Source organism: Bombina bombina, chromosome 2 (assembly GCF_027579735.1).
Source record: "Bombina bombina isolate aBomBom1 chromosome 2, aBomBom1.pri, whole genome shotgun sequence".
Classification (NCBI taxonomy): Eukaryota; Metazoa; Chordata; class Amphibia; order Anura; family Bombinatoridae; genus Bombina; species Bombina bombina.
The window spans coordinates 1,226,129,870-1,226,154,097 of NC_069500.1; the positions used below are offsets into that span (position 1 = coordinate 1,226,129,870).

General features: G+C 40.6%; 1 protein-coding gene across 1 annotated transcript in view; it reads left to right on the forward strand.

Annotated features, from left to right (window-relative positions):
- The first annotated feature begins 15,696 nt into the window (after window positions 1-15,696).
- OCIAD2 (OCIA domain containing 2) overlaps window positions 15,697-24,228 on the forward strand; it is a 44,315-nt gene continuing 35,783 nt past the window's right edge. The window contains exon 1 of the mRNA XM_053700866.1: window positions 15,697-16,011. Within this exon, the coding sequence (XP_053556841.1) occupies window positions 15,964-16,011 (48 nt within the window). The 5' untranslated portion in view covers window positions 15,697-15,963. The remainder of the gene's footprint in view (window positions 16,012-24,228) is intronic.

The following is a 24,228-nucleotide window of genomic DNA, read 5'->3' on the forward strand; positions in this document are numbered from 1 at the left end:
AAATAAAAAATTCCCTACCCTATTCTAAATTAAAAAAGTTACAAGCTCTTTTACCTTACCAGCCCTGAACAGGGCCCTTTGCGGGGCATGCCCCAAGAAGTTCAGCTCTTTTGCCTGTAAAAAAAAACATACAATACCCCCCCCCAACATTACAACCCACCACCCACATACCCCTAATCTAACCCAAACCCCCCTTAAATAAACCTAACACTAATCCCCTGAAGATCTTCCTACCTTGTCTTCACCATCCAGGTATCACCGATCGGTCCTGGCTCCGATATCTTCATCCAACCCAAGCGGGGGCTAGACATCCACTGAAGAAGTCCAGAAGAGGGTCCAAAGTCTTCCTCCTATCCGGCAAGAAGAGGACATCCGGACCGGCAAACATCTTCTCCAAGCGGCATCTTCGATCTTCTTCCATCCGGTGCGGAGCGGGTCCATCTTGAAGCAGGCGACGCGGATCCATCCTCTTCTTCCGATGTCTCCCGACTAATGACGGTTCCTTTAAGGGACGTCATCCAAGATGGCGTCCCTCGAATTCCGATTGGCTGATAGGATTCTATCAGCCAATCGGAATTAAGGTAGGAATTTTCTGATTGGCTGATGGAATCAGCCAATCAGAATCAAGTTCAATCCGATTGGCTGATCCAATCAGCCAATCAGATTGAGCTCGCATTCTATTGGCTGTTCCGATCAGCCAATAGAATGCGAGCTCAATCTGATTGGCTGATTGGATCGGCCAATCGGATTGAACTAGATTCTGATTGGCTGATTCCATCAGCCAATCAGAAAATTCCTACCTTAATTCCGATTGGCTGATAGAATCCTATCAGCCAATCGGAATTCGAGGGACGCCATCTTGGATGACGTCCCTTAAAGGAACCGTCATTAGTCGGGAGACATCGGAAGAAGAGGATGGATCCGCGTCGCCTGCTTCAAGATGGACCCGCTCCGCACCGGATGGAAGAAGATCGAAGATGCCGCTTGGAGAAGATGTTTGCCGGTCCGGATGTCCTCTTCTTGCCGGATAGGAGGAAGACTTTGGACCCTCTTCTGGACTTCTTCAGTGGATGTCTAGCCCCCGCTTGGGTTGGATGAAGATATCGGAGCCAGGACCGATCGGTGATACCTGGATGGTGAAGACAAGGTAGGAAGATCTTCAGGGGATTAGTGTTAGGTTTATTTAAGGGGGGTTTGGGTTAGATTAGGGGTATGTGGGTGGTGGGTTGTAATGTTGGGGGGGGGGTATTGTATGTTTTTTTTTTACAGGCAAAAGAGCTGAACTTCTTGGGGCATGCCCCGCAAAGGGCCCTGTTCAGGGCTGGTAAGGTAAAAGAGCTTGTAACTTTTTTAATTTAGAATAGGGTAGGGAATTTTTTATTTTGGGGGTCTTTGTTATTTTATTAGGGGGCTTAGAGTAGGTGTAATTAGTTTAAAATTGTTGTAATATTTTTCTTATGTTTGTAAATATTTTTTTATTTTCTGTAACTTAGTTCTTTTTTATTTTTTGTACTTTAGCTAGTTTATTTAATTGTATTTATTTGTAGCAATTGTGTTTATTGAATTTATTGATAGTGTAGTGTTAGGTTAATTGTAGGTAATTGTAGGTAGTTTATTTAATTATTTTATTGATAGGGTAGTGTTAGGTTTAATTATATCTTAGGTTAGGATTTATTTTACAGGTAGATTTGTAATTATTTTAACTAGGTAACTATTAAATAGTTCTTAACTATTTAATAGCTATTGTACCTAGTTAAAATAAATACCAAGTTGCCTGTAAAATAAATATTAATCCTAAAATAGCTATAATATAATTATAATTTATATTGTAGCTATATTAGGATTTATTTTACAGGTAAGTATTTAGCTTTAAATAGGATTAATTTATTTAATAAGAGTTAATTAATTTCGTTAGATGTAAATTATATTTAAGTTAGGGGGGTGTTAGTGTTAGGGTTAGACTTAGCTTTAGGGGTTAATACATTTATTAGAATAGCGGTGAGCTCCGATCGGAAGATTAGGGGTTAATAATTGAAGGTAGGTGTCGGCGATGTTAGGGAGGGCAGATTAGGGGTTAATACTATTTATGATAGGGTTAGTGAGACGGATTAGGGGTTAATAACTTTATTATTGTAGCGCTCAGGTCCGCTCGGCAGATTAGGGGTTAATAAGTGTAGGCAGGTGTCGGCGACGTTGTGGGGGGCAGATTAGGGGTTAATAAATATAATATAGGGGTCGGCGGTGTTAGGGGTAGCAGATTAGGGGTACATAGGGATAACGTAGGTGGCGGCGCTTTGCGGTCGGAAGATTAGGGGTTAATTATTTTAAGTAGCTGGCGGCGATGTTGTGGGGGGCAGGTTAGGGGTTAATAAATATAATACAGGGGTCGGCGGTGTTAGGGGCAGCAGATTAGGGGTACATAAGTATAACGTAGGTGGCGGTCGGCAGATTAGGGGTTAAAATTTTTAATCGAGTGGCGGCGATGTGGGGGGAGCTCGGTTTAGGGGTACATAGGTAGTTTATGGGTGTTAGTGTACTTTAGGGTACAGTAGTTAAGAGCTTTATAAACCGGCGTTAGCCAGAAAGCTCTTAACTCCTGCTATTTTCAGGCGGCTGGAATTTTGTCGTTAGAGCTCTAACGCTCACTGCAGAAACGACTCTAAATACCAGCGTTAGAAAGATCCCATTGAAAAGATAGGCTACGCAAATGGCGTAGGGGGATCTGCGGTATGGAAAAGTCGCGGCTGAAAAGTGAGCGTTAGACCCTTTAATCAATGACTCCAAATACCAGCGGGCGGCCAAAACCAGCGTTAGGAGCCTCTAACGCTGGTTTTGACGGCTACCGCCGAACTCTAAATCTAGGCCTTAGTTTACATTGCTGTTCTAAACTGGTGGTAATAAATATAAGTATCTACTCTATAGTCTATGGAGTCATTTTATGTTACCACCAGTTTACAACAGCAATGGAAATTAGACCATAGACTAAAATTGTGACGCCCCGCTGCTCTAGCCGTTGCTAGGGGCGCGGCGTCTCCTTCCCTGCTCGTTGCCAGGGGCTGTGTCGGGTCCAGATGTGTGCGGCGCTGACGTCACCGCCGCACGCTCCTCTCACTCTGATGCCGGTCCGAACACCTGTGGAGCGAATCCTGCGCCTATGTAAGTGTTTCAAAACAATCTATCACTGCCCAAGTATAGGTGTTACTTTGTGCTTCTGGGTGTGATAAATCGTTTCTACTCTGACTTCCTTATTGTTGTTGAACCCTGCCTGTCTGACTACTCTGCCTGTTAACCCCTAAATTGCTGGATTGATTCACCATTGCTGAAATTCTGCTTGTCTGACTACTCTGCCTGTTAACCCCTAAATTGCTGGATTGATACACCATTGCTGAACTCTGCTTGTCTGACTACTCTGCCTGTTAACCCCTAAATTGCTGGATTGATACACCATTGCTGAACTCTGCTTGTCTGACTACTCTGCTTGTTTAACCCCTATTGTTCTGAATCGCCTCTCTGTTGCCAAACCCTGCCTGCCTGACCATTCTAGTGGTTTACCCTTGGACTACTTTACCGTTCCCAAACCCTGCCTGCCTGACCATTCTAGTGGTTTACCTTTGGACTGCTTTACAACTGCCAAAACCCTGTCTGCCTTTCTCTGATTCCCTGCCTGTTGCAGTCGAAGACCATCCTGCCTGTGGTGAGTGCCACTTACCTCGTCTTACAAACTTTCTCTACTCTGGGAAATTCCCTATCATTCCGGCTCGACACCGGGATAAGAAGACTACTGGCCGAGTTTGGTCTGATAGTGGAGTATCCCACGAGCATTACAAAAAACATTGTAGCAGCAGCATCTACATTGTAGTGACAGCCACAGGTCACTGTCACTACAAAGCTGTAATTGCTCCTATACAAATAATAGGACAACCCTGCCTGATATTACCTACCAAGACCTGGCTTATGCTACCATATGTACCTCTCCAGGTATGATCTCTGCTAATGCGCTACTTGTAGTGCCAGCTAGTGTAAAGCTAGTTCCATAGGTATCACTGAGCATGGGAGTTTATATCTACCCCTTTTTTAAAAATAGGATTCACCTCTTTTGAGTCAGGGATCCCATGTCCCTGTAATTTGCAGGTGATCACCTTGGTTGATTACCTGCCCCAACAAGGAAACAGGGAAGTGTTTGATATGAGAGAGTTCTTTTAGAGCCATTTTCAACCCCCATAAAACACAAAGGTGCATGAGACCCTGTTTTAGAAAGTGGAGAGTCCCTGGTTTTCAATGAGGATACTTGTAGGCGATTCCAACCAAATGGCAACCTAAAGTATCTAAATTATTTACTGTATGGGGATAGCAGCTTCAAAGAAGCCCTATTCTGCAAAGACTGCATACATCAGACACACCATATAGTACAATAGTCATACTAAACAAAATAATAAGCTGTGGGATGGCCCTCTGTTTCTCCTACCCCAGTAGGAGGTTCATTGCTGCTATCACCTCTTGATTTCATAGTTTTTCTACAGTAATAAAAGTTTCATCATATGTGGCGATTCAACTGGCAAAAACTATTTCAAATGGCAAAATAAAAGTAAAGGAGCAGTTTGTAAATAATTAAATATGCCCCTCCAGGTTAAATGCATCATTATTCTTGGTCCTACCTTACAGACTTTAAAACATATTTATTATTAAAGGGAAATGAAAACCCACATTTTTCTTTCATGATTCAAATTAGAGCATGCAACTTTATAATTTACGTCAATTATCAATTTTTCTTCATTCTCTTGTTATTTTTATTTGAAAAAGTAGGAATGCAAGTGTATCCATCAATCAGCAAGCGCTACCCATGTGCTGAACCAAAAATGGGCCGGCTCCTAAGCTTACATTCCTGCTTAAAAATATATATATACTAAGAGAATGAAGAAAAATTGATAATAGGAGTAAATTAGAACGTTGCTTAAATTTGCTTCTCTATCTGAATCATGAAAGAAAAAAAAAATTGGGTTTCAAATCCTTTTAAATTTGATGTCCTGAAAGAACTTTAATCCCAATTGATATCCAAAATTGTGGAAACTGCACACCTTTCCTTTTCTGAGTGGGGCACGGAGTGACAGACTTGCCAGGTCTCCTCAGTATCCAATAAATTCAAAAGACTCCAGCCTCCACAGTCAATAAAAGACCTTTATTTCTCACATGTAGGGTCCCAGAAACATATAAGTTTCAAGCCTGCAATAGGCTCTTAGTCATGTACATGACTAAGAGCCTATTGCAGGCTTGAAACATTGTATATGTTTCTGGGACCCTGCATGTGAGAAATAAAGGTATTTTATTGACTGTGGAGGATGGAGAACTTTAATCCCACCCTGTAAAACACCCGTTTCCGGGGCTGTCACTAAAGGGAAAAACATAATTTATGTAAGAAATTACCTGATAAATTCATTTAATTCATATTAGCAAGAGTCCATGAGCTAGTGACGTATGGGATATACATTCCTACCAGAAGGGGCAAAGTTTCCCAAACCTCAAAATGCCTATAAATACACCCCTCACCACACCCACAATTCAGTTTAACGAATAGCCAAGAAGTGGGGTGATAAGAAAGGAGCGAAAGCATCAAAAATAAGGAATTGGAATAATTGTGCTTTATACAAAAAAATCATAACCACCACAAAAAGGGTGGGCCTCATGGACTCTTGCTAATATGAAAGAAATGAATTTATCTGGTAAGTTCTTACATAAATTATGTTTTCTTTCATGTAATTAGCAAGAGTCCATGAGCTAGTGACGTATGGGATAGCAGATACCCAAGATGTGGAACTTCCACGCAAGAGTCACTAGAGAGGGAGGGATAAATAAAGACAGCCAGTACCACGAGACCGTCCAAATAAGGAACACTGAGAACCTTGAAAAGATTCTTAGAACTGTCGCTAGACCAGAAGGAAAAGCAACAAATTGGTAATGCTTGTTAAAAAAGAGAATCTCAGAAAATAAAAATAATCTGAAATAAAAACAGAAGATATGCATCTATTGTATCTATTGTAAACAAATAATGCATCACTGACCAAAAAAGGCAAAATAGACCATATAAACACCATTCTAAAAGATGGTATACTTATATGACAATTCAAAAAGATTTTCTATCTTTAGAACAATGTTTAGTCTTGAATAAAACCCCAAAACCCATTTCCTAAAAAATGGAACTGGAATAAATACCCCAGAAAACTCCAGGTATGAGCAGCGCTTGAGCCCCAACGGGTGACCAGCCGCGCTTCACCAATACCCAAAATATATAGGTCTGAAACACACTTAAAGAAAGTGTTTGCCTTACTGGAATAGCTGGAATATAATAGTGAAAAAAAGACTTCTCACAGACGGTTTTACTCTGAATCTTATTCTGTACCCAAAATCTAAGAAATTTGGACCGAATAGAACCAAACAAATTTCAAAAAAGTCTTAACCTGCCCCTTACCAGCCAAGCTGGAATACGGCACATACATGCAAATTTAGGCCTAGATTTGGAGTTCGGCGGTAAAAGGGCTGTTAACGCTCCTCTGGCTTTTTTCTGGCCGCACCATAAATTTAACTCTGGTATCGAGAGTTCAAACAAATGCTGCGTTAGGCTCCAAAAAAGGAGCGTAGAGCATTTTTACCGCAAATGCAACTCTCGATACCAGAGTTGCTTACGGACGCGGCCGGCCTCAAAAACGTGCTCGTGCACGATTCCCCCATAGGAAACAATGGGGCTGTTTGAGCTGAAAAAAAACCTAACACCTGCAAAAAAGCAGCGTTCAGCTCCTAACGCAGCCCCATTGTTTCCTATGGGGAAACACTTCCTACGTCTGCACCTAACACTCTAACATGTACCCCGAGTCTAAACACCCCTAACCTTACACTTATTAACCCCTAATCTGCCGCCCCCGCTATCGCTGCCCCCTGCATATTTTTTTAAACCCCTAATCTGCCGCTCCGTAAACCGCCGCAACCTACGTTATCCCTATGTACCCCTAATCTGCTGCCCTAACATCGCCGACCCCTATATTATATTTATTAACCCCTAATCTGCCCCCCTCAATGTCGCCGACACCTGCCTACACTTATTAACCCCTAATCTGCCGAGCGGACCTGAGCGCTACTATAATAAAGTTATTAACCCCTAATCCGCCTCACTAACCCTATCATAAATAGTATTAACCCCTAATCTGCCCTCCCTAACATCGCCGACACCTACCTTCAATTATTAACCCCTAATCTTCCGATCGGAGCTCACCGCTATTCTAATAAATGTATTAACCCCTAAAGCTAAGTCTAACCCTAACACTAACACCCCCCTAAGTTAAATATAATTTTTATCTAACGAAATAAATTAACTCTTATTAAATAAATGATTCCTATTTAAAGCTAAATACTTACCTGTAAAATAAACCCTAATATAGCTACAATATAAATTATAATTATATTATAGCTATTTTAGGATTTATATTTATTTTACAGGCAACTTTGTAATTATTTTAACCAGGTACAATAGCTATTAAATAGTTAAGAACTATTTAATAGTTACCTAGTTAAAATAATAACAAATTTACCTGTAAAATAAATCCTAACCTAAGATATAATTAAACCTAACACTACCCTATCAATAAAATAATTAAATAAACTACCTACAATTACCTACAATTAACCTAACACTACACTATCAATAAATTAATTAAACACAATTCCTACAAATAAATACAATTAAATAAACTAGCTAAAGTACAAAAAATAAAAAAGAACTAAGTTACAGAAAATAAAAAAATATTTACAAACATAAGAAAAATATTACAACAATTTTAAACTAATTACACCTACTCTAAGCCCCCTAATAAAATAACAAAGCCCCCCAAAATAAAAAATTCCCTACCCTATTCTAAATTAAAAAAGTTACAAGCTCTTTTACCTTACCAGCCCTGAACAGGGCCCTTTGCGGGGCATGCCCCAAGAATTTCAGCTCTTTTGCCTGTAAAAAAAAAACATACAATACCCCCCCCCAACATTACAACCCACCACCCACATACCCCTAATCTAACCCAAACCCCCCTTAAATAAACCTAACACTAATCCCCTGAAGATCTTCCTACCTTGTCTTCACCATCCAGGTATCACCGATCCGTCCTGGCTCCAAGATCTTCATCCAACCCAAGCGGGGGTTGGCGATCCATAATCCGGTGCTGAAGAGGTCCAGAAGAGGCTCCAAAGTCTTCCTCCTATCCGGCAAGAAGAGGACATCCGGACCGGCAAACATCTTCTCCAAGCGGCATCTTCGATCTTCTTCCATCCGGAGCGAAGTGGCAGGATCCTGAAGACCTCCAGCGCGGAACATCCATCCGGACCGACGACTGAACGACGAATGACTGTTCCTTTAAGGGACGTCATCCAAGATGGCGTCCCTCGAATTCCGATTGGCTGATAGGATTCTATCAGCCAATCGGAATTAAGGTAGGAATTTTCTGATTGGCTGATGGAATCAGCCAATCAGAATCAAGTTCAATCCGATTGGCTGATCCAATCAGATTGAGCTCGCATTCTATTGGCTGTTCCGATCAGCCAATAGAATGCGAGCTCAATCTGATTGGCTGATTGGATCGGCCAATCGGATTGAACTAGATTCTGATTGGCTGATTCCATCAGCCAATCAGAAAATTCCTACCTTAATTCCGATTGGCTGATAGAATCCTATCAGCCAATCGGAATTCGAGGGACGCCATCTTGGATGACGTCCCTTAAAGGAACAGTCATTCGTCGTTCAGTCGTCGGTCCGGATGGATGTTCCGCGCTGGAGGTCTTCAGGATCCTGCCACTTCGCTCCGGATGGAAGAAGATCGAAGATGCCGCTTGGAGAAGATGTTTGCCGGTCCGGATGTCCTCTTCTTGCCGGATAGGAGGAAGACTTTGGAGCCTCTTCTGGACCTCTTCAGCACCGGATTATGGATCGCCAACCCCCGCTTGGGTTGGATGAAGATCTTGGAGCCAGGACGGATCGGTGATACCTGGATGGTGAAGACAAGGTAGGAAGATCTTCAGGGGATTAGTGTTAGGTTTATTTAAGGGGGGTTTGGGTTAGATTAGGGGTATGTGGGTGGTGGGTTGTAATGTTGGGGGGGGGGGGGTATTGTATGTTTTTTTTTACAGGCAAAAGAGCTGAAATTCTTGGGGCATGCCCCGCAAAGGGCCCTGTTCAGGGCTGGTAAGGTAAAAGAGCTTGTAACTTTTTTAATTTAGAATAGGGTAGGGAATTTTTTATTTTGGGGGGCTTTGTTATTTTATTAGGGGGCTTAGAGTAGGTGTAATTAGTTTAAAATTGTTGTAATATTTTTCTTATGTTTGTAAATATTTTTTTATTTTCTGTAACTTAGTTCTTTTTTATTTTTTGTACTTTAGCTAGTTTATTTAATTGTATTTATTTGTAGGAATTGTGTTTAATTAATTTATTGATAGTGTAGTGTTAGGTTAATTGTAGGTAATTGTAGGTAGTTTATTTAATTATTTTATTGATAGGGTAGTGTTAGGTTTAATTATATCTTAGGTTAGGATTTATTTTACAGGTAAATTTGTTATTATTTTAACTAGGTAACTATTAAATAGTTCTTAACTATTTAATAGCTATTGTACCTGGTTAAAATAATTACAAAGTTGCCTGTAAAATAAATATTAATCCTAAAATAGCTATAATATAATTATAATTTATATTGTAGCTATATTAGGGTTTATTTTACAGGTAAGTATTTAGCTTTAAATAGGAATCATTTATTTAATAAGAGTTAATTTATTTCGTTAGATAAAAATTATATTTAACTTAGGGGGGTGTTAGTGTTAGGGTTAGACTTAGCTTTAGGGGTTAATACATTTATTAGAATAGCGGTGAGCTCCGATCGGAAGATTAGGGGTTAATAATTGAAGGTAGGTGTCGGCGATGTTAGGGAGGGCAGATTAGGGGTTAATACTATTTATGATAGGGTTAGTGAGGCGGATTAGGGGTTAATAACTTTATTATAGTAGCGCTCAGGTCCGCTCGGCAGATTAGGAGTTAATAAGTGTAGGCAGGTGTCGGCGACGTTGTGGGGGGCAGATTAGGGGTTAATAAATATAATATAGGGGTCGGCGGTGTTAGGGGTAGCAGATTAGGGGTACATAAGTATAACGTAGGTGGCGGTCGGCAGATTAGGGGTTAAAAATTTTAATCGAGTGGCGGCGATGTGGGGGGAGCTCGGTTTAGGGGTACATAGGTAGTTTATGGGTGTTAGTGTACTTTAGGGTACAGTAGTTAAGAGCTTTATAAACCGGCGTTAGCCAGAAAGCTCTTAACTCCTGCTATTTTCAGGCGGCTGGAATCTTGTCGTTAGAGCTCTAACGCTCACTTCAGAAACGACTCTAAATACCGGCGTAAGAAAGATCCCTTGAAAAGATAGGCTACGCAAATGGCGTAGGGGGATCTGCGGTATGGAAAAGTCGCGGCTGAAAAGTGAGTGTTAGACCCTTTAATCACTGACTCCAAATACCAGCGGGCGCCCAAAACCAGCGTTAGGAGCCTCTAACGCTGGTTTTGACGGCTACCGCCGAACTCCAAATCTAGGCCTTAGGGAGCTGACTTTGAACTGAAAAAACTTCCAATTAAAAACATGTTACTTGGGTAAGAATTTAGGATTTCGTTCCTTAGTAAGAACAACAAAACTAAAATAAGCTTAAAGTTTAGTCTTAGAACTCAATCTTGAAGCCCAGAGTAACAGTTAAGAATTGAATCCAATTATGAACCAAATAATTGATTATCTTGGAAAAAAATAAATATGGATTTTTAGAAATCACAAAATTCTTCTAGCTAAAACAGCTAAAGACATAGATTAAACCTCATTTGCGAAAATATTCAATAAAATTAAGACACAAATGAAATTATTAGCATGTTAATCAAGTTAAAGGACCAATCAACACACTGGACTTGCATAATCAACAAATGCAAGATAACAAGACAATGCAATAGCACTTAGTCTGAACTTCAAATGAGCAGTAGATTTTGTTCCTTTAACAATGCTAAATAAATCATAATCCGATACTTGATCTTAAAGTATCCAAACAGAAAAATGAAGCAATTGCAACATCATCCAAATAAATTACAGGTCCAAGAAAAGTAACTGAAATAAATAATTTTCCTTAAATAAGATACAACCATCTGAAGGAAAAAAATAAATACTATTTTGTTATTGAAACAATAGCATATTTAGCAGGAGTAGAGATAGCCCCATTAATTTGGGGAATCCTCAAAACTGAAAACTAACTGCCGGCAAAGAATATAATTTAAAAACCTTGAAGAAGGAATAAAAGAAAATTCTCAGCCTATTCCATTCCCTAGTATCAGGAACTGGAAAAAAACTTCTGAAAACACAGAAGATTAATAAGCAGAAATAAAATGTTAGCTAGTCTTGAAAAGGAACTAGTTACCTCAATATCCAAAATAATCAACACCTTTTCAACAAAGAACAAATGTACTCTAATAAAAATAAAAAAGTAGATTTGTTAGTGTCAATATCTGATGAAGAAAATTCTGAATGAGAAAAAACACCATCAGAGAAGGATAATTCAGTATGTTGTTGGTCATTTGAAACTTCATCAACTAAAAAAGAAGTTTGAAAAATACCTAAAAATTTTATTAGAAGGCGGGAAGTCAGACAAAGCCTTTAACAAAGAATCAGAAAAATATTCTTATAAATTTCTAAGTATATCTTGTACATAAGATGTAAAAAGAATAGCAATATATGAAGCATAAATACTAATAGATTCTGTATGTAAAAGTTTATCATGATAACTTATTACAAACCATAGCTAAAGATAAACATTCATAACATTAAAATAAATGAACTTAGCTTTGGTAGGACTGATATCAGTCAACAGGAATCCGTTAGCATTTTCTGATTCAGGAACAGTATGTGAAATATCTTGCAATATGTAATAGAAAAAAACAACATATAAAAGCAAAATTATCAAATTCCTTAACCCCTTAATGACAACTGACGTACCAGGTACGTCCTGCAAAAACTAGCAGTTAGTGACAATGGACGTACCTGGTACGTCAGTTGTCTAAGAGAGTGCTGGAAGCGATCGCAATCGCTTCCAGCAGCTCTCAGGGTATTGCAGTGATGCCTCGATATTGAGGCATCCTGCAATACCCTTTAAAAAGCATCCGATGCAGAGAGAGCCACTCTGTGGCCCTCTCTGCACCGGTAGCGATGGGGCCGTTCGTTGGTGGGTGGGAGCTTACAAGGGAGGAGGGTGGGCGGCCCATCGCTACCCGGCATCCGGTTCCTACAAGTGCATTGTGCACGCCGGATGCCGGGACCGAGCGGAGTGGGAGCCTGCGTGCGCGCATGTGTGTGTGTGTGCGCTCGCGCGCGCAGCAAACACTGCCACCAATGAATTTTGTTAAGAGGGAGGGGGGGGGGGCAGCAAACTGTAAAAAAATGAATAATAATAGGATCTGGTAGGGTTATGGGGGTGGGGGTACTGGGGGGGGCAGCTACACTACAGAAAAGTACCCAAGATGGTGGCAAATAGGTAGGTGGGGAGGGTTAGAGAGGTGTTTGGGGGGGATCAGGGAGGTTGGGGGTTAAGGCAGGGGTCCATCACAGCTGAATAATTAAAAAAACAAAAAACAAAAAAAAAAACACCTTTTATTTTAGTACTGGCAGACTTTCTGCCAGTACTTAAGATGGCGGGGACAATTGTGGGGTGGGGAAGGGAAGAGAGCTGTCTGGGAGGGATCAGGGGGTGGGATGTGTCAGGTGGGAGGCTAATCTCTACACTAAAGCTAAAATTAACCCTGCAAGCTCTCTACAAGCTACCTAATTAACCCCTTCACTGCTGGGCTTAATACAAGTGTGGTGCACAGCAGCATTTAGCGGCCTCCTAATTGCCAAAAAGCAACGCCAAAGCCATATATGTCTGCTATTTCTGAACAAAGGAGATCCCAGAGAAGCATTTACAACCATTTGTGCCATAATTGCACAAGCTGTTTGTAAATAATTTAAGTGAGAAACCTAAAATTGTGAAAAATTTCACTTTTTTTTTTTATTTGCTCGCATTTGGCGGTGAAATGGTGGCATGAAATATACCAAAATGGGCCTAGATCAATACTTTGGGTTGTCTACTACACTACACTAAAGCTAAAATTAACCCTTCAAGGTCCCTACAAGATCCCTAATTAACCCCTTCACTGCTGGGCATAATACACGTGTGGTGCGCAGCTGCATTTAGCGGCCTTCTAATTACCAAAAAGCAACGCCAAAGCCATATATGTCTGCTATTTCTGAACAAAGGGGATCCCAGAGAAGCATTTACAACCATTTGTGCCATAATTGCACAAACTGTTTGTAAATAATTTCAGTGAGAAACCTAAAGTTTGTGACAAAATTTGTGAAAAAGTGAACAATTTTTTTTATTTGCTCGCATTTGGCAGTGAAATGGTGGCATGAAATATACCAAAATGGGCATAAATCAATACTTTGGGTTGTCTTCTAAAAAAAAATATATACATGTCAAGGGATATTCAGGGACTCCGGGCAGATATCAGTGTTCCAATGTAACTAGCGCTAATTTTGAAAAAAAAAGTGGTTTGGAAATAGCAAAGTTCTACTTGTACTTATTGCCCTATAACTTGCAAAAAAAAGCAAACAACATGTAACCATTGGGTATTTCTAAACTCAGGACAAAATTTAGAAACTATTTAGCATGGGTGTTTTTTGGTGGTTGTAGATGTGTAACAGATTTTGGAGGTCAAATTAGAAAAAGTGTGTTTTTTTCCATTTTTTCCTCATATTTTATATATTTTTTATATTAAATTATAAGATATGATGAAAAAAATGGTATCTTTAGAAAGTCCATTTAATGGCGAGAAAAAAAACGGTATATAATATGTGTGGGTACAGTAAATGAGTAAGAGGAAAATTACAGCTAAACACAAACACTGCAGAAATTTAAAAATAGCCATTGTCATTAAGGGTAAGAAAACTGAAAAATGGTCCGGTCATTAAGGGGTTAAATGACAGTTTCAGGAATGGGAGAAAAATGCAAAACAAACAAGCCTCTAGCAACCAGAAGCAGCAAAAATATGAGACTTAAATAATGTGAGAAAAAGTGGAACAAAAAAGACGCCCACATTTTTGGCGCCAAGTATGACGCCCACATTATTGGCGCCAAGTACAACGCCCATATCTTTTGGCGCCAAGTATGATGCCACATCCTCTGACGCCGAAACCGACGCCCACATTTTTTGGCGCAAAAAAACGTCTGAATACACATGCGTCAAAAAAATGACGTAACTACAAACCAATTCCGCCGTCAACTTCGGCGCCGGAAATGAACAAATTTTGCGCCAAAAAAGTTCACGCCAAAAATGACGCATTTTCTGCCCCCGCGAGCCTAACAAAAAAAAAAATAGTCAATTGAAAATTTTCAAGGTAAGAAAAAATATTTATTCATATGCATTATCCCAAATAATGAAACTGACAGTCTGAATGAAGGAATACTGGTTATCCTGAATCATGGCAAATATAAGTTTAAACACATATATTTAGAACTTTACATATAAAGTGCCCAACCATAGCTTAGAGTGTCACAAAAAATAAGATTTACGTACCCCAGGACACTCATCTACATATAGTAGAAAGCCAAACCAGTACTGAAACGAGAATCAGTAGAGGTAATGGTATATATATATAAGAGTATATCGTATGATCTGAAAAGGGAGGTAAGAGATGAATCTCTACGACCGATAACAGAGAACCTATGAAATAGACCCCGTAGAAGGAGACCATTGTATTCAAATAGGCAATACTCTCCTCACATCCCTCTGACATTCACTGCACGCTGAGAGGAAAACCGGGCTTCAGCCTGCTGCGGAGCGCATATCAACGTAGAATCTAGCACAAACTTACTTCACCACCTCCATAGGAGGCAAAGTTTGTAAAACTGATTTGTGGGTGTGGTGAGGGGTGTATTTATAGGCATTTTGAGGTTTGGGAAACTTTGCCCCTCCTGGTAGGAATGTATATCCCATACGTCACTAGCTCATGGACTCTTGCTAATTACATGAAAGAAATAAACACTTTAAAATGATGTTTTTCTCCAGTCTTCCAGTAGATTAACATATTAGCAGAGTCTAAACATTAGAACAGATTAACACCTTGTTTGCTGCAATTCTGTCTGGAGAAAGCAGGGCTTCCACTGTCATATTAAAATATTTATTATTTGGTGTCACCAGAATTCATAAAAGATAAACTGCAATTTACACACACACGTGTATATACAAATTGGAGTTTGTTATCTTATGAATTCTGCTGACAACAATGGATATTGTAACACAATGACAGTGGCAAGCCCTGTCTTCTCCAGACAAGGTGCTAACCTGTAATGGCATCCGCAGTTGTGCGCTTCTAGACAGTAAAGTGCGTTTTTCACACAACATGGAGGAGATATCGCGGTGAACAAACTGATGCAGTTTATTTTTCACAAATGAGTTTACACACTCGAGTGATATAGGAAATAATGTTGCGTTATAACCAAAAGTGCATTTTCCCCTTCTTCCTATACTCCCGTAGCTTTTCCATTTTCCCAAAGTCATCGGCGACCAGCCAATCAGCTGCCTCCGCTCGCGCATGCTAAGTAACTCTAGCAGCGGATGGGCGGCTGTTACAATAGGGTAAGGTAGGTGAGCTCAGGACAGTGGAGGACACAAGACGACTAGTGACACTAGGTTAATTACACTCTATCTGCACGTTCGCGCTGCTAGTGGGTCAGATTACCCTGCACACGCTCTACAGAAGGGAGTGGTTAACTTTAGTTCCCCAAGCCCTTTACAAACCACATAAGTCGAGTTGGTTTGCTCTGCACAGCTCTAAGTCGTAAACTAACTTTCAATTGTCAGCAAACGTTCGGGCTGTTAAAAATATGTCTTCAGAACCAGCACAGAAGCAGCCGGAAGCCAAGACTTCTATAGTAAGTATGTTGCTTATGCTCTTACAAGATTAGGGACGAACGCACAAACGTACATCTCTTTATAGATACTATTCCAAAAGATGAATAGAACTTGTTTATAAATGTCATTATCATATAGAAAACTGTCATTTTGTGGCTTCACTGCTCAGATGTTTTTTGTTCATTTTGAATGTAAGAGGATTGACCTTATGTTTATGAAATATACCTACTACATAGTTCCGGTTCCATTAACATGCGTGAGTCTGAAATATACATTTATCATGTGTTTTTTTTTTTTTTTTTTTACTTAATTTTGAAATATAGCTAATTCAAATACATAATTACACTGAAATTCCTAATTATAATAATTTGTTTTTGCATGTATGAGTACATTTGTTCATCAAGTGCTTGTCATGTACAGTATTTGGTTTGGAAATCTTTCATTTTGGTCACATTTACTAGCTAAAGTATCTAAAATTGATAATATTATTGGCAAATAAATTTACTAGTTCTCATTGTATGAAATATTTAAGATATTTCCTCTTATCTTTCCTGCAAATGATTGGGAGCTTATAATATGTAACAGGAACAATTGCTGATTGTACAATATTAAAATCTGAATATATACACAAAGTCACTTGTGGAAATGTACACAGAACATACATTACTCCTTTATATGAGAAGAGCAAACTATAGTTACTGTTTTTGTATTAGTTCTTCTATTGTAACCACTTTGCAGTGTTGCCAGATGTAAAACATTTTTTTTTTAACCCAACCAATCAAAAAATCTATCCCAGAACTAACCTAATGTACAATTGAACAGTGAATAACATACGTCCACAAAGGGCAGTGGAAACAAAACTGCAAGCAGAGCCAGTGCAAGGATTTTTGTCTACACAGGCGAAGGTGCCTTTTGACGCCCCACCACGACAACATAAAACCCCCTGACAATACCACCAACCTAATGGAGCAAAAATCTAAATTATTTTGCCTGCAGTTAGTTTAAAATGTGTTTTATGTTTTAAATACATTTTTTTTTTAACAAAACAGTTGAATTTATATTAAAAAATGTAATCTAGTACAGTACATAATTATAGCCCTAAATATATCAATTGAAAATCCCTGTTTCCTACAGAATAAACGGGCATTTTCATGCAACACCATCATCACCATGCTTAATATCATGACCTTCCACATCAATATTCCTTCACTATTGTCCCAATGTCCCACTAGCATTGCCCACCAATTTACTTTAACCCCTGGCATGCTGCCTGGAAAGAGATAAAAAAAAAAAAACCAGAATTGAAGTATTGTACATACACCTCACTGGCATGGGCCCCACCCCCAAGCCAAGGCAAAGTCTGCTATGCCCCAGTCTCTATGTATATATAACAGTGAGCCAGTTCTATTCTATTTTAATGAAAAAGGACAATATTTTTAAATAAAATGAATCATGCATCATGAATTATTCATTTATTTAAATATATTGGCCTTTTTCATGACTGCTCCTTTATTTTCCTTCATTTAGTTATGTAGCATATTACTTATTAAACTACACTAAACTAAAAAAATATAGGCTAATGTGCAGGGGATGTAGTCATGTGTAAAATAGTGCTACAGTTACTGCTATGGTGCCCATATATTTCATTGAACTAAGTAAGGCTAATAGCCTATGATTATGAAATATAAAATGCCACACAGCTTTCCTTTGTCCTTCACATTTCTTCATCATCCTGTCCACGTGTGGGGAAAATGAGGCACAATGGTATAATACAGAGGTACAACTGCACTACCCCATAGCATATGTGTGAACTGTATACCATAGCCCAGACGGAGCGACCCCTAAAGATAAGTGTATCCTTTTAAATAAAACACCAAGCTGGAAACCCCTGCACCACTAGGCACTAGTTAACTAATGTAAGGTAAGGAGGTTACAGGAAGTCCCAATCTTTCCCACGTACAACATAGAGAATAAGTGATCCCTTAAACAAAAAACTTAGCAGGTGGTCATCATAACAGTATTAAAAACTTTACAGCTTTAATCTTATTTTGGGGGGTTGCGACATTATAGAAGCCTATAACCCCCAACAAGAGAAACAGACCCCAAGATGCTTCATTTGAAAGGGTAGAGCCCCAAGAACAGTTGATATCTGGGGGGGTTTATATCCTTAGAGCAGTCATTTGACCACCGCTAACCTCTGTCATAAATACTACACATTTGGGGTATCCCAATAAAAGGGAGCAGTGATCTAGTCTAATAATAACTGATATGTCATTATTATTATTTTATAAAGCGCCAGCAGATTCCGCAGTGCTGCCCAATGGGTAATGGAGAAACAATACGATAAAAGATAAAATTTTACCGACAAATACAGGGGGGATTGAGGGCCCTATTCCCGTGGGAACTTGAAATCTAGATGGGAAACAGGAGGTGGGGACTGCAAAGGTGAGAATGATATTAGTGAGGAGATAGAGGGCAACTGTTAGTTAAATTAAGTTAGTTTGTTAATAAGTCGGGTGATAAGCTTCCCTGAACAGAAAGGTCTTTAGGGAACGTTTAAAGGAGGAGAGGTTAGGGACAAGTCTGACAGCTCGAAGAAGTGCGTTCCAGAGGGTTGGTGCCGCACGAGAGAAGTCCTGTAGTGTAGCATGAGAGGAGGTGATGGTAGAGGACGCAAGAAGCAGGTCATTGTTGGATCTTAGGGGGCATGTTGATGAGTGAGGATGGGTAGGGTAGGGCAGCATTGGTGAGGGCTTTGTAGGTCAGGGTAAGAATTTTTAATTTAACTCTGCTGTGAATGGGGAGCCAGTGAAGGGAATCAGAGAGGTGCAGCAGAAACAGAGCGTTGAGAGAGGTGGATTAGCCTGGCAGATGCATTTAGGATGGATTGGAGGGGAGAGAGGGAGGCCAGTTAGTAAGTTGTTACAGTAGTCAAGTCGGGAAATTACCAGGGAGTGGATTAGCTGTTTAGTAGTTTCAGCACTCAGAAACGGACGGATTTTGGAGATCTTGTGTAGGTGGTTGCGGCAGGATGAAGAGAGCAGTTAAATGTGGGGAATAAAGGACAGGTTTGAGTCAAGCGTGACTCCGAGGCAGCGGACTTGGGGTGATGGGGAGATAGTGGTGCCGCCAACAGTGATAGAAAAAATAGAAACTGGAGTAGAGTTAGAGGGGGGAATTAGAAGTAGTTTGGTCTTGGACTTGTTTATTTTTAGGTGGTGAGAGGCCATCCAGGAGGAAATGCCAGATAAGCAGTCGCTGATGTGAGAATTGACAGAAGGAGAGAGTGCAGGGGTGGAAAGGTAGATCTGGGTATCGTCAGCATAGAGGTGATAGCTGAAGCCATAGCTGTTGATAAGTTTACCCAGTGAAGAAGTGTAAATAGAGAAGAGTAGAGGACCCAGGACAGAGCCTTGAGGAACTCCAACAGACAGAGGCAATAGAGAGGAGGAGTCACCAGCAAAAGAGACGGAGAATGATCTGTTAGAGAGATAAGAGTGAATCCAGGAGAGGGAATTGTCACAGAGCCCAAGAGAGCTGAGAGTCCGTAGGAGAAGGGGATGGTCAACAGTGTCAAAGGCAGCAGAGAGGTCAAGTAAGATGAGTATAGAGTAGTAGCCTTTGTTTTTAGCCGAAATGAGATTGTTAGTAACCTTGGTGAGGGCAGTCTCAGTTAAATGTTGGGGACGGAAGCCAGATTGCAGGGGGTCGAGCAATTAGTTGGAGGACAGGAAGTGGATTAGGCGATTGAAAACTAGTTTTTTAAGGAGTTTGAAGTTAGCGGGAGCAGTGATATGGGGCGGTAGTTTGCAGGGGAGTTAGGGTCAAGGGAGGGTTTTTTGAGGATTGGGGTGACCTTTGCATGTTTGAAGGAGGCAGGGAATGAGCCGGTAGAAAGGGATAGGTTGAATATGTGAGAGCCGGAGTGAGGGTGGGAGACAGAGGAGGAATTAGATGTGAAGGAATAGGGTCAAGTATGTAGGAAGTGAGGTGTGAGGAAGACAAAAGGGAAGCCACTTAACTCTCAGTGGTTGGGAGGAGGGTGCAGAGTGATAGAGGGGGTGACTGGGAGCGGAGTTGGGAGATTGCAGGTTTGTGTTGGGATGTTTCTTCGGATGGCAAGTGTTTTATTGAAAAAAAATAGTCAGCAAGGTCTTGAGCACTGAATGCAGATGAGGGGGGTGGTGCAGGTAGAGGAGAGAGTTGAAAATGGAGAAGAGTCTTTTAGGGTTTGAAGAGTGAGTGGATATAAGAGAAGTAGGTTTGCTTAGCTACGCGAAGGGCAGAGGTGTAAGAGTAAAGAATGAACTTATAGTACATGAAATCAGGTTCAGAACGGGATTTCCTCCAGGCACGTTCAGCAGTACGGGAGAATTTTTGTAGGTGGCGTGTTTGTTGGGAGTGCCAGGGCTGGAGCTGACGACGTGGGGCTTTGCGAGGTTGGGGTCGAGAGAGAGTGTCAAGTGCAGCGGAGAGAGTATTGTTATAGCAAGGTCAGGGCAGGATATCATGGAAGTGTGGGGGAGGCGTATTTGAATAAGATTGGAGATTTGGGGAGGGTCCACAGTGTGCAGATTTCTACTGGTAGGGGGTGAGAGGGGGAAGTAGGTTTAGCATCTATAGTAAGATTAAAGGTAAGCAGATGGTGGTCTCAGATGGGAAATGGGCGACAGGCAACATCAGAGAGAGAGCAGAGATAGGAGAATACCAGATCAATCGAGTGTCCATCGCGGTGGGTAGGGAATAGGGTGGATTGTGAGAGGCTGAATTATAAATGCAATGGGAATGGAATTTCCGCCCACGGAGTCAGACCCTGGCTCCTAGCTTCAGTCCTGCAATACTGTGGGTCCGGTGGGCGTCACTCACGTGGCTGAGGCTGTGCGCCAGGCATCCCCACCACGCCACAATTTCCAATTTCCCTCTCAGAGATCATATATATACAACCTGCAATACTGTGGGTCCGGTGGGCGTCACTCACGTGGCTGAGGCTGTGCGCCAGGCATCCCCACCACGCCACAATTTCCCTCTCAGAGATCATATATATACAACCAGAGTCCAGCACCCTCCTGCTTAAGTGCACGCTGTTCCCAGGATACTGCCAATTCCTCATATATGATAAACGAAATACAGCAGCACTTCTTAAAAAAGACCTTTTATTAGGACATATGGTCACCAACTAACAAAAAACACAGCAACGTTTTGGATTAACAATCCTTAATCATGCATGAGTGTGTTAATCTGAAACGTTGCTGTGTTTTGTTAGTTGGGGACCATATGTCCTAATAAAGGTCCTTTTTAAGAAGTGCCTCTCAGAGATCAGACACTGTGCACTGTGTGCACATAGGCTAACAGTCACTGAGGCTCTTCTTAGGCAGTGCAGCAAGAGCTCCACACAGCATGCCCACAGATTTAGAACTTGCAGCCAGACGCAGAGGCTTTTGGCGCCCACCTGCTGATGGCACCCTAAGGCGGCTGCCTGTTTTGTCTTTTGCAAGCGCCGGCACTGACTGCAAAGAAGGCCACAGGGGTTTGATAATTGTTTGGACATAAGGATATATGTCAGGAGTGATAACATAAGGGAGAGTGCAGAAGGTGTAGTGCTCAGCAGTTTTTTAGTTTTCCAGTAAAAAAATAAAAAACTGGCAGCACCACCTTTTAGTATGCAGAAATCTTCTTTATTTGCTATGTAGGAGCAGGTACAAATGACTACGTTTTTCGGGTCACATACCCTTAGTCATGTCCAAATTAGCGCTCCACTTGTAATCTAGCCCTTTATAGGCCACAGTAAAGTGTAAATATAAATTTTATATGCACTGGGAAACAAAAAAAAAATGTATGTGACTCACTTTATTGCTATATTCGCTTTATTGCAGTGGTCTGGAACTGAACCTGTAATATCTTTGAGGTACTCCTGTACAAATAAACATTTTAATACAATTATACATAAGTCAAAGTATACAGACATATAGGGGTCAATTTATCAAGCTCCATATGAAGCAGCAATCTAAAGACGATCAGGATGATTGACACCCCCTGTGCAAATCTGCAGGGGGCGGCATTGCACCAGCCGTTCACAAGAACTGCTGGTGCAATGATAAATCGATGTGCGGCGGACATGATACACTACATCGTATCATGTCTGCTCGCACATTAATAAATTTACCCCATAGAATGGAGTTGAAGCCCTAAAGAGTCATCTAACTGTACTGGTTGCTCAAAACCCTTAAAGTAGCTCAGCATACAACGGGGAATCAAACAATACTAAAACATCAGAAATATGATCATATATGATTGACATAAAAAAAAAAAAATTGTTAGAATCAGAACTGCTAATTATAAGAGTACAACATAAATCTTAATGGTGCAAATTATCCCTTGTGCTGGGAAAGGGAAATGTGTTATTTCTGTTTAGTAGAATCAGAAAATGGAGATAGTGGGTTTGTTAATGATATGGTTAGGAGAGACAGAATAGTAGAGAGACCAGGGACATAAGAAGGTACTTTATTTAATGCTGCCAAGTTACTTTTAGTCAATAGATTTACGAGTCATAGGATTCCTATTGTTAGGTAATAACCAGCTTTGATCTCCTATATTGTTCCCGTATGACTCTCTTCCAGCAACAACCCATTGCTTGATATTTATTTGATCTCTGGTGTCATTGAATTACATGTGCCATATGACTGGACAGTTAGACCAGATATTAGGACTTTCCAACCCTCCTCTGTCCTTCGGTTCTAAAATAGTATGTTTGATTCTTGGTCTATTGGGACCTCATATAAAATGTTTAGTAAGACTTTTTAGATTGGATATATAGGAAAGAGACACAGAATCCTTGGTACGATATTAATTTTTACAGCATGTAAACAGCTGAACCAAGATAAAGACAGATGAGATGGCCAATGAGAATGATTGTTGCAAATTTGATTGTATAAAACTGTATAGTTGTAATGGAACATGCTATTAATATTTTCAGTCTAGTATATAGCTAAACATTTCACTTTATCTTGGGAAGAAAGTTCCTTCACCTGCCGATTTAAATATTAGAGGGATGGAAATGTTTAGCTGGTCAGACTTACTCGGATTTATAAGCAAATTAGAATAGGATCCATACTTTATCTCTTCTACCAAAGGTGGTATATATTTTAGCAGGGAAGTTAAAAGTTAATATATCATCCGAGAAAAGGGGAAAAAAAACTTTATAGTTTGTCTACATATCGTCTATCTGTATATTGTCTCTAATGTTTTGAGCCAGAATTTCAATAAGAGGGACAATAGATGCCCCTTACATGTAAAATTATGGATGTAGAAGGGATTTGAAAATTCACCATTCGTTCTGACACTGTCAGGGTTATTTCCCTGTTTTGTTTGCCATGTGCTGCTAGCAGCCATTTTACTCACCTCTCTTGCTGACTCTGGTGCTTACTGTGTGATGCTGCTCATTTCCTGCACTTCCTTTTATGGCCAGACTGGTGTACATCATCCGTGTGACAGGATGCAGTCTCAGAATTGTGATGTCACCACTTATTATTTAAAGGGCCTCTGTTCAGTATGCTTTGCCCTTGCGTTGTCTCAGACCTGTTTGTGAGAGCTCCTGTGTATTACCTGGCTGTCTGACATCCTGGCTTGTTCCTGACTCTGCTGTTTTCCTTGTTCCTGATTCCGGCTCGTCTGACTACCAGCTCGTCCTGGCTTGTTATTTGACTTGTGGACTTTTTATTATTTTGTGCTATTAATAAAGGTGTGATTTATTTTTACACTTCTCGTCTCAGTCTGATTCCTGGCACCCTGACATTACGCAAGGGCCATGAATCCTGATGGTGCTAATAATCCACCTTTTACCTGCCATAATTTCCAGGATGGATGAACAGGATCACCGCTTGGATCAATTTGCACTAGCCCTGCAAACCCTGCGGACTCGCACTGCACATTTGGACCAAAGTGTCCCGCAAGTTATGGCTGCTCCTGTTTCCACTGCTGCACCTAGTCCTACCAGGAGCATGTCCGGTTCTGCACCTCTACCTCAGCGTTATGGAGGTGATCCTAATCGGTCCAGAGGGTTTTTGAACCAGGTGGGCATTTACTTTGAGATGTTACCTCAGGCGTTTCCCTCTGACAGAGCTAAGGTGGGATTTCTCATCTTGTTACTCTCTGACACAGCTCTTGTCTGGGCTAATCCCTTGTGGGAGACTAATAAATCTGTGATTTCAAATTACCCTGAATTTGTGGCCTCCTTTCGA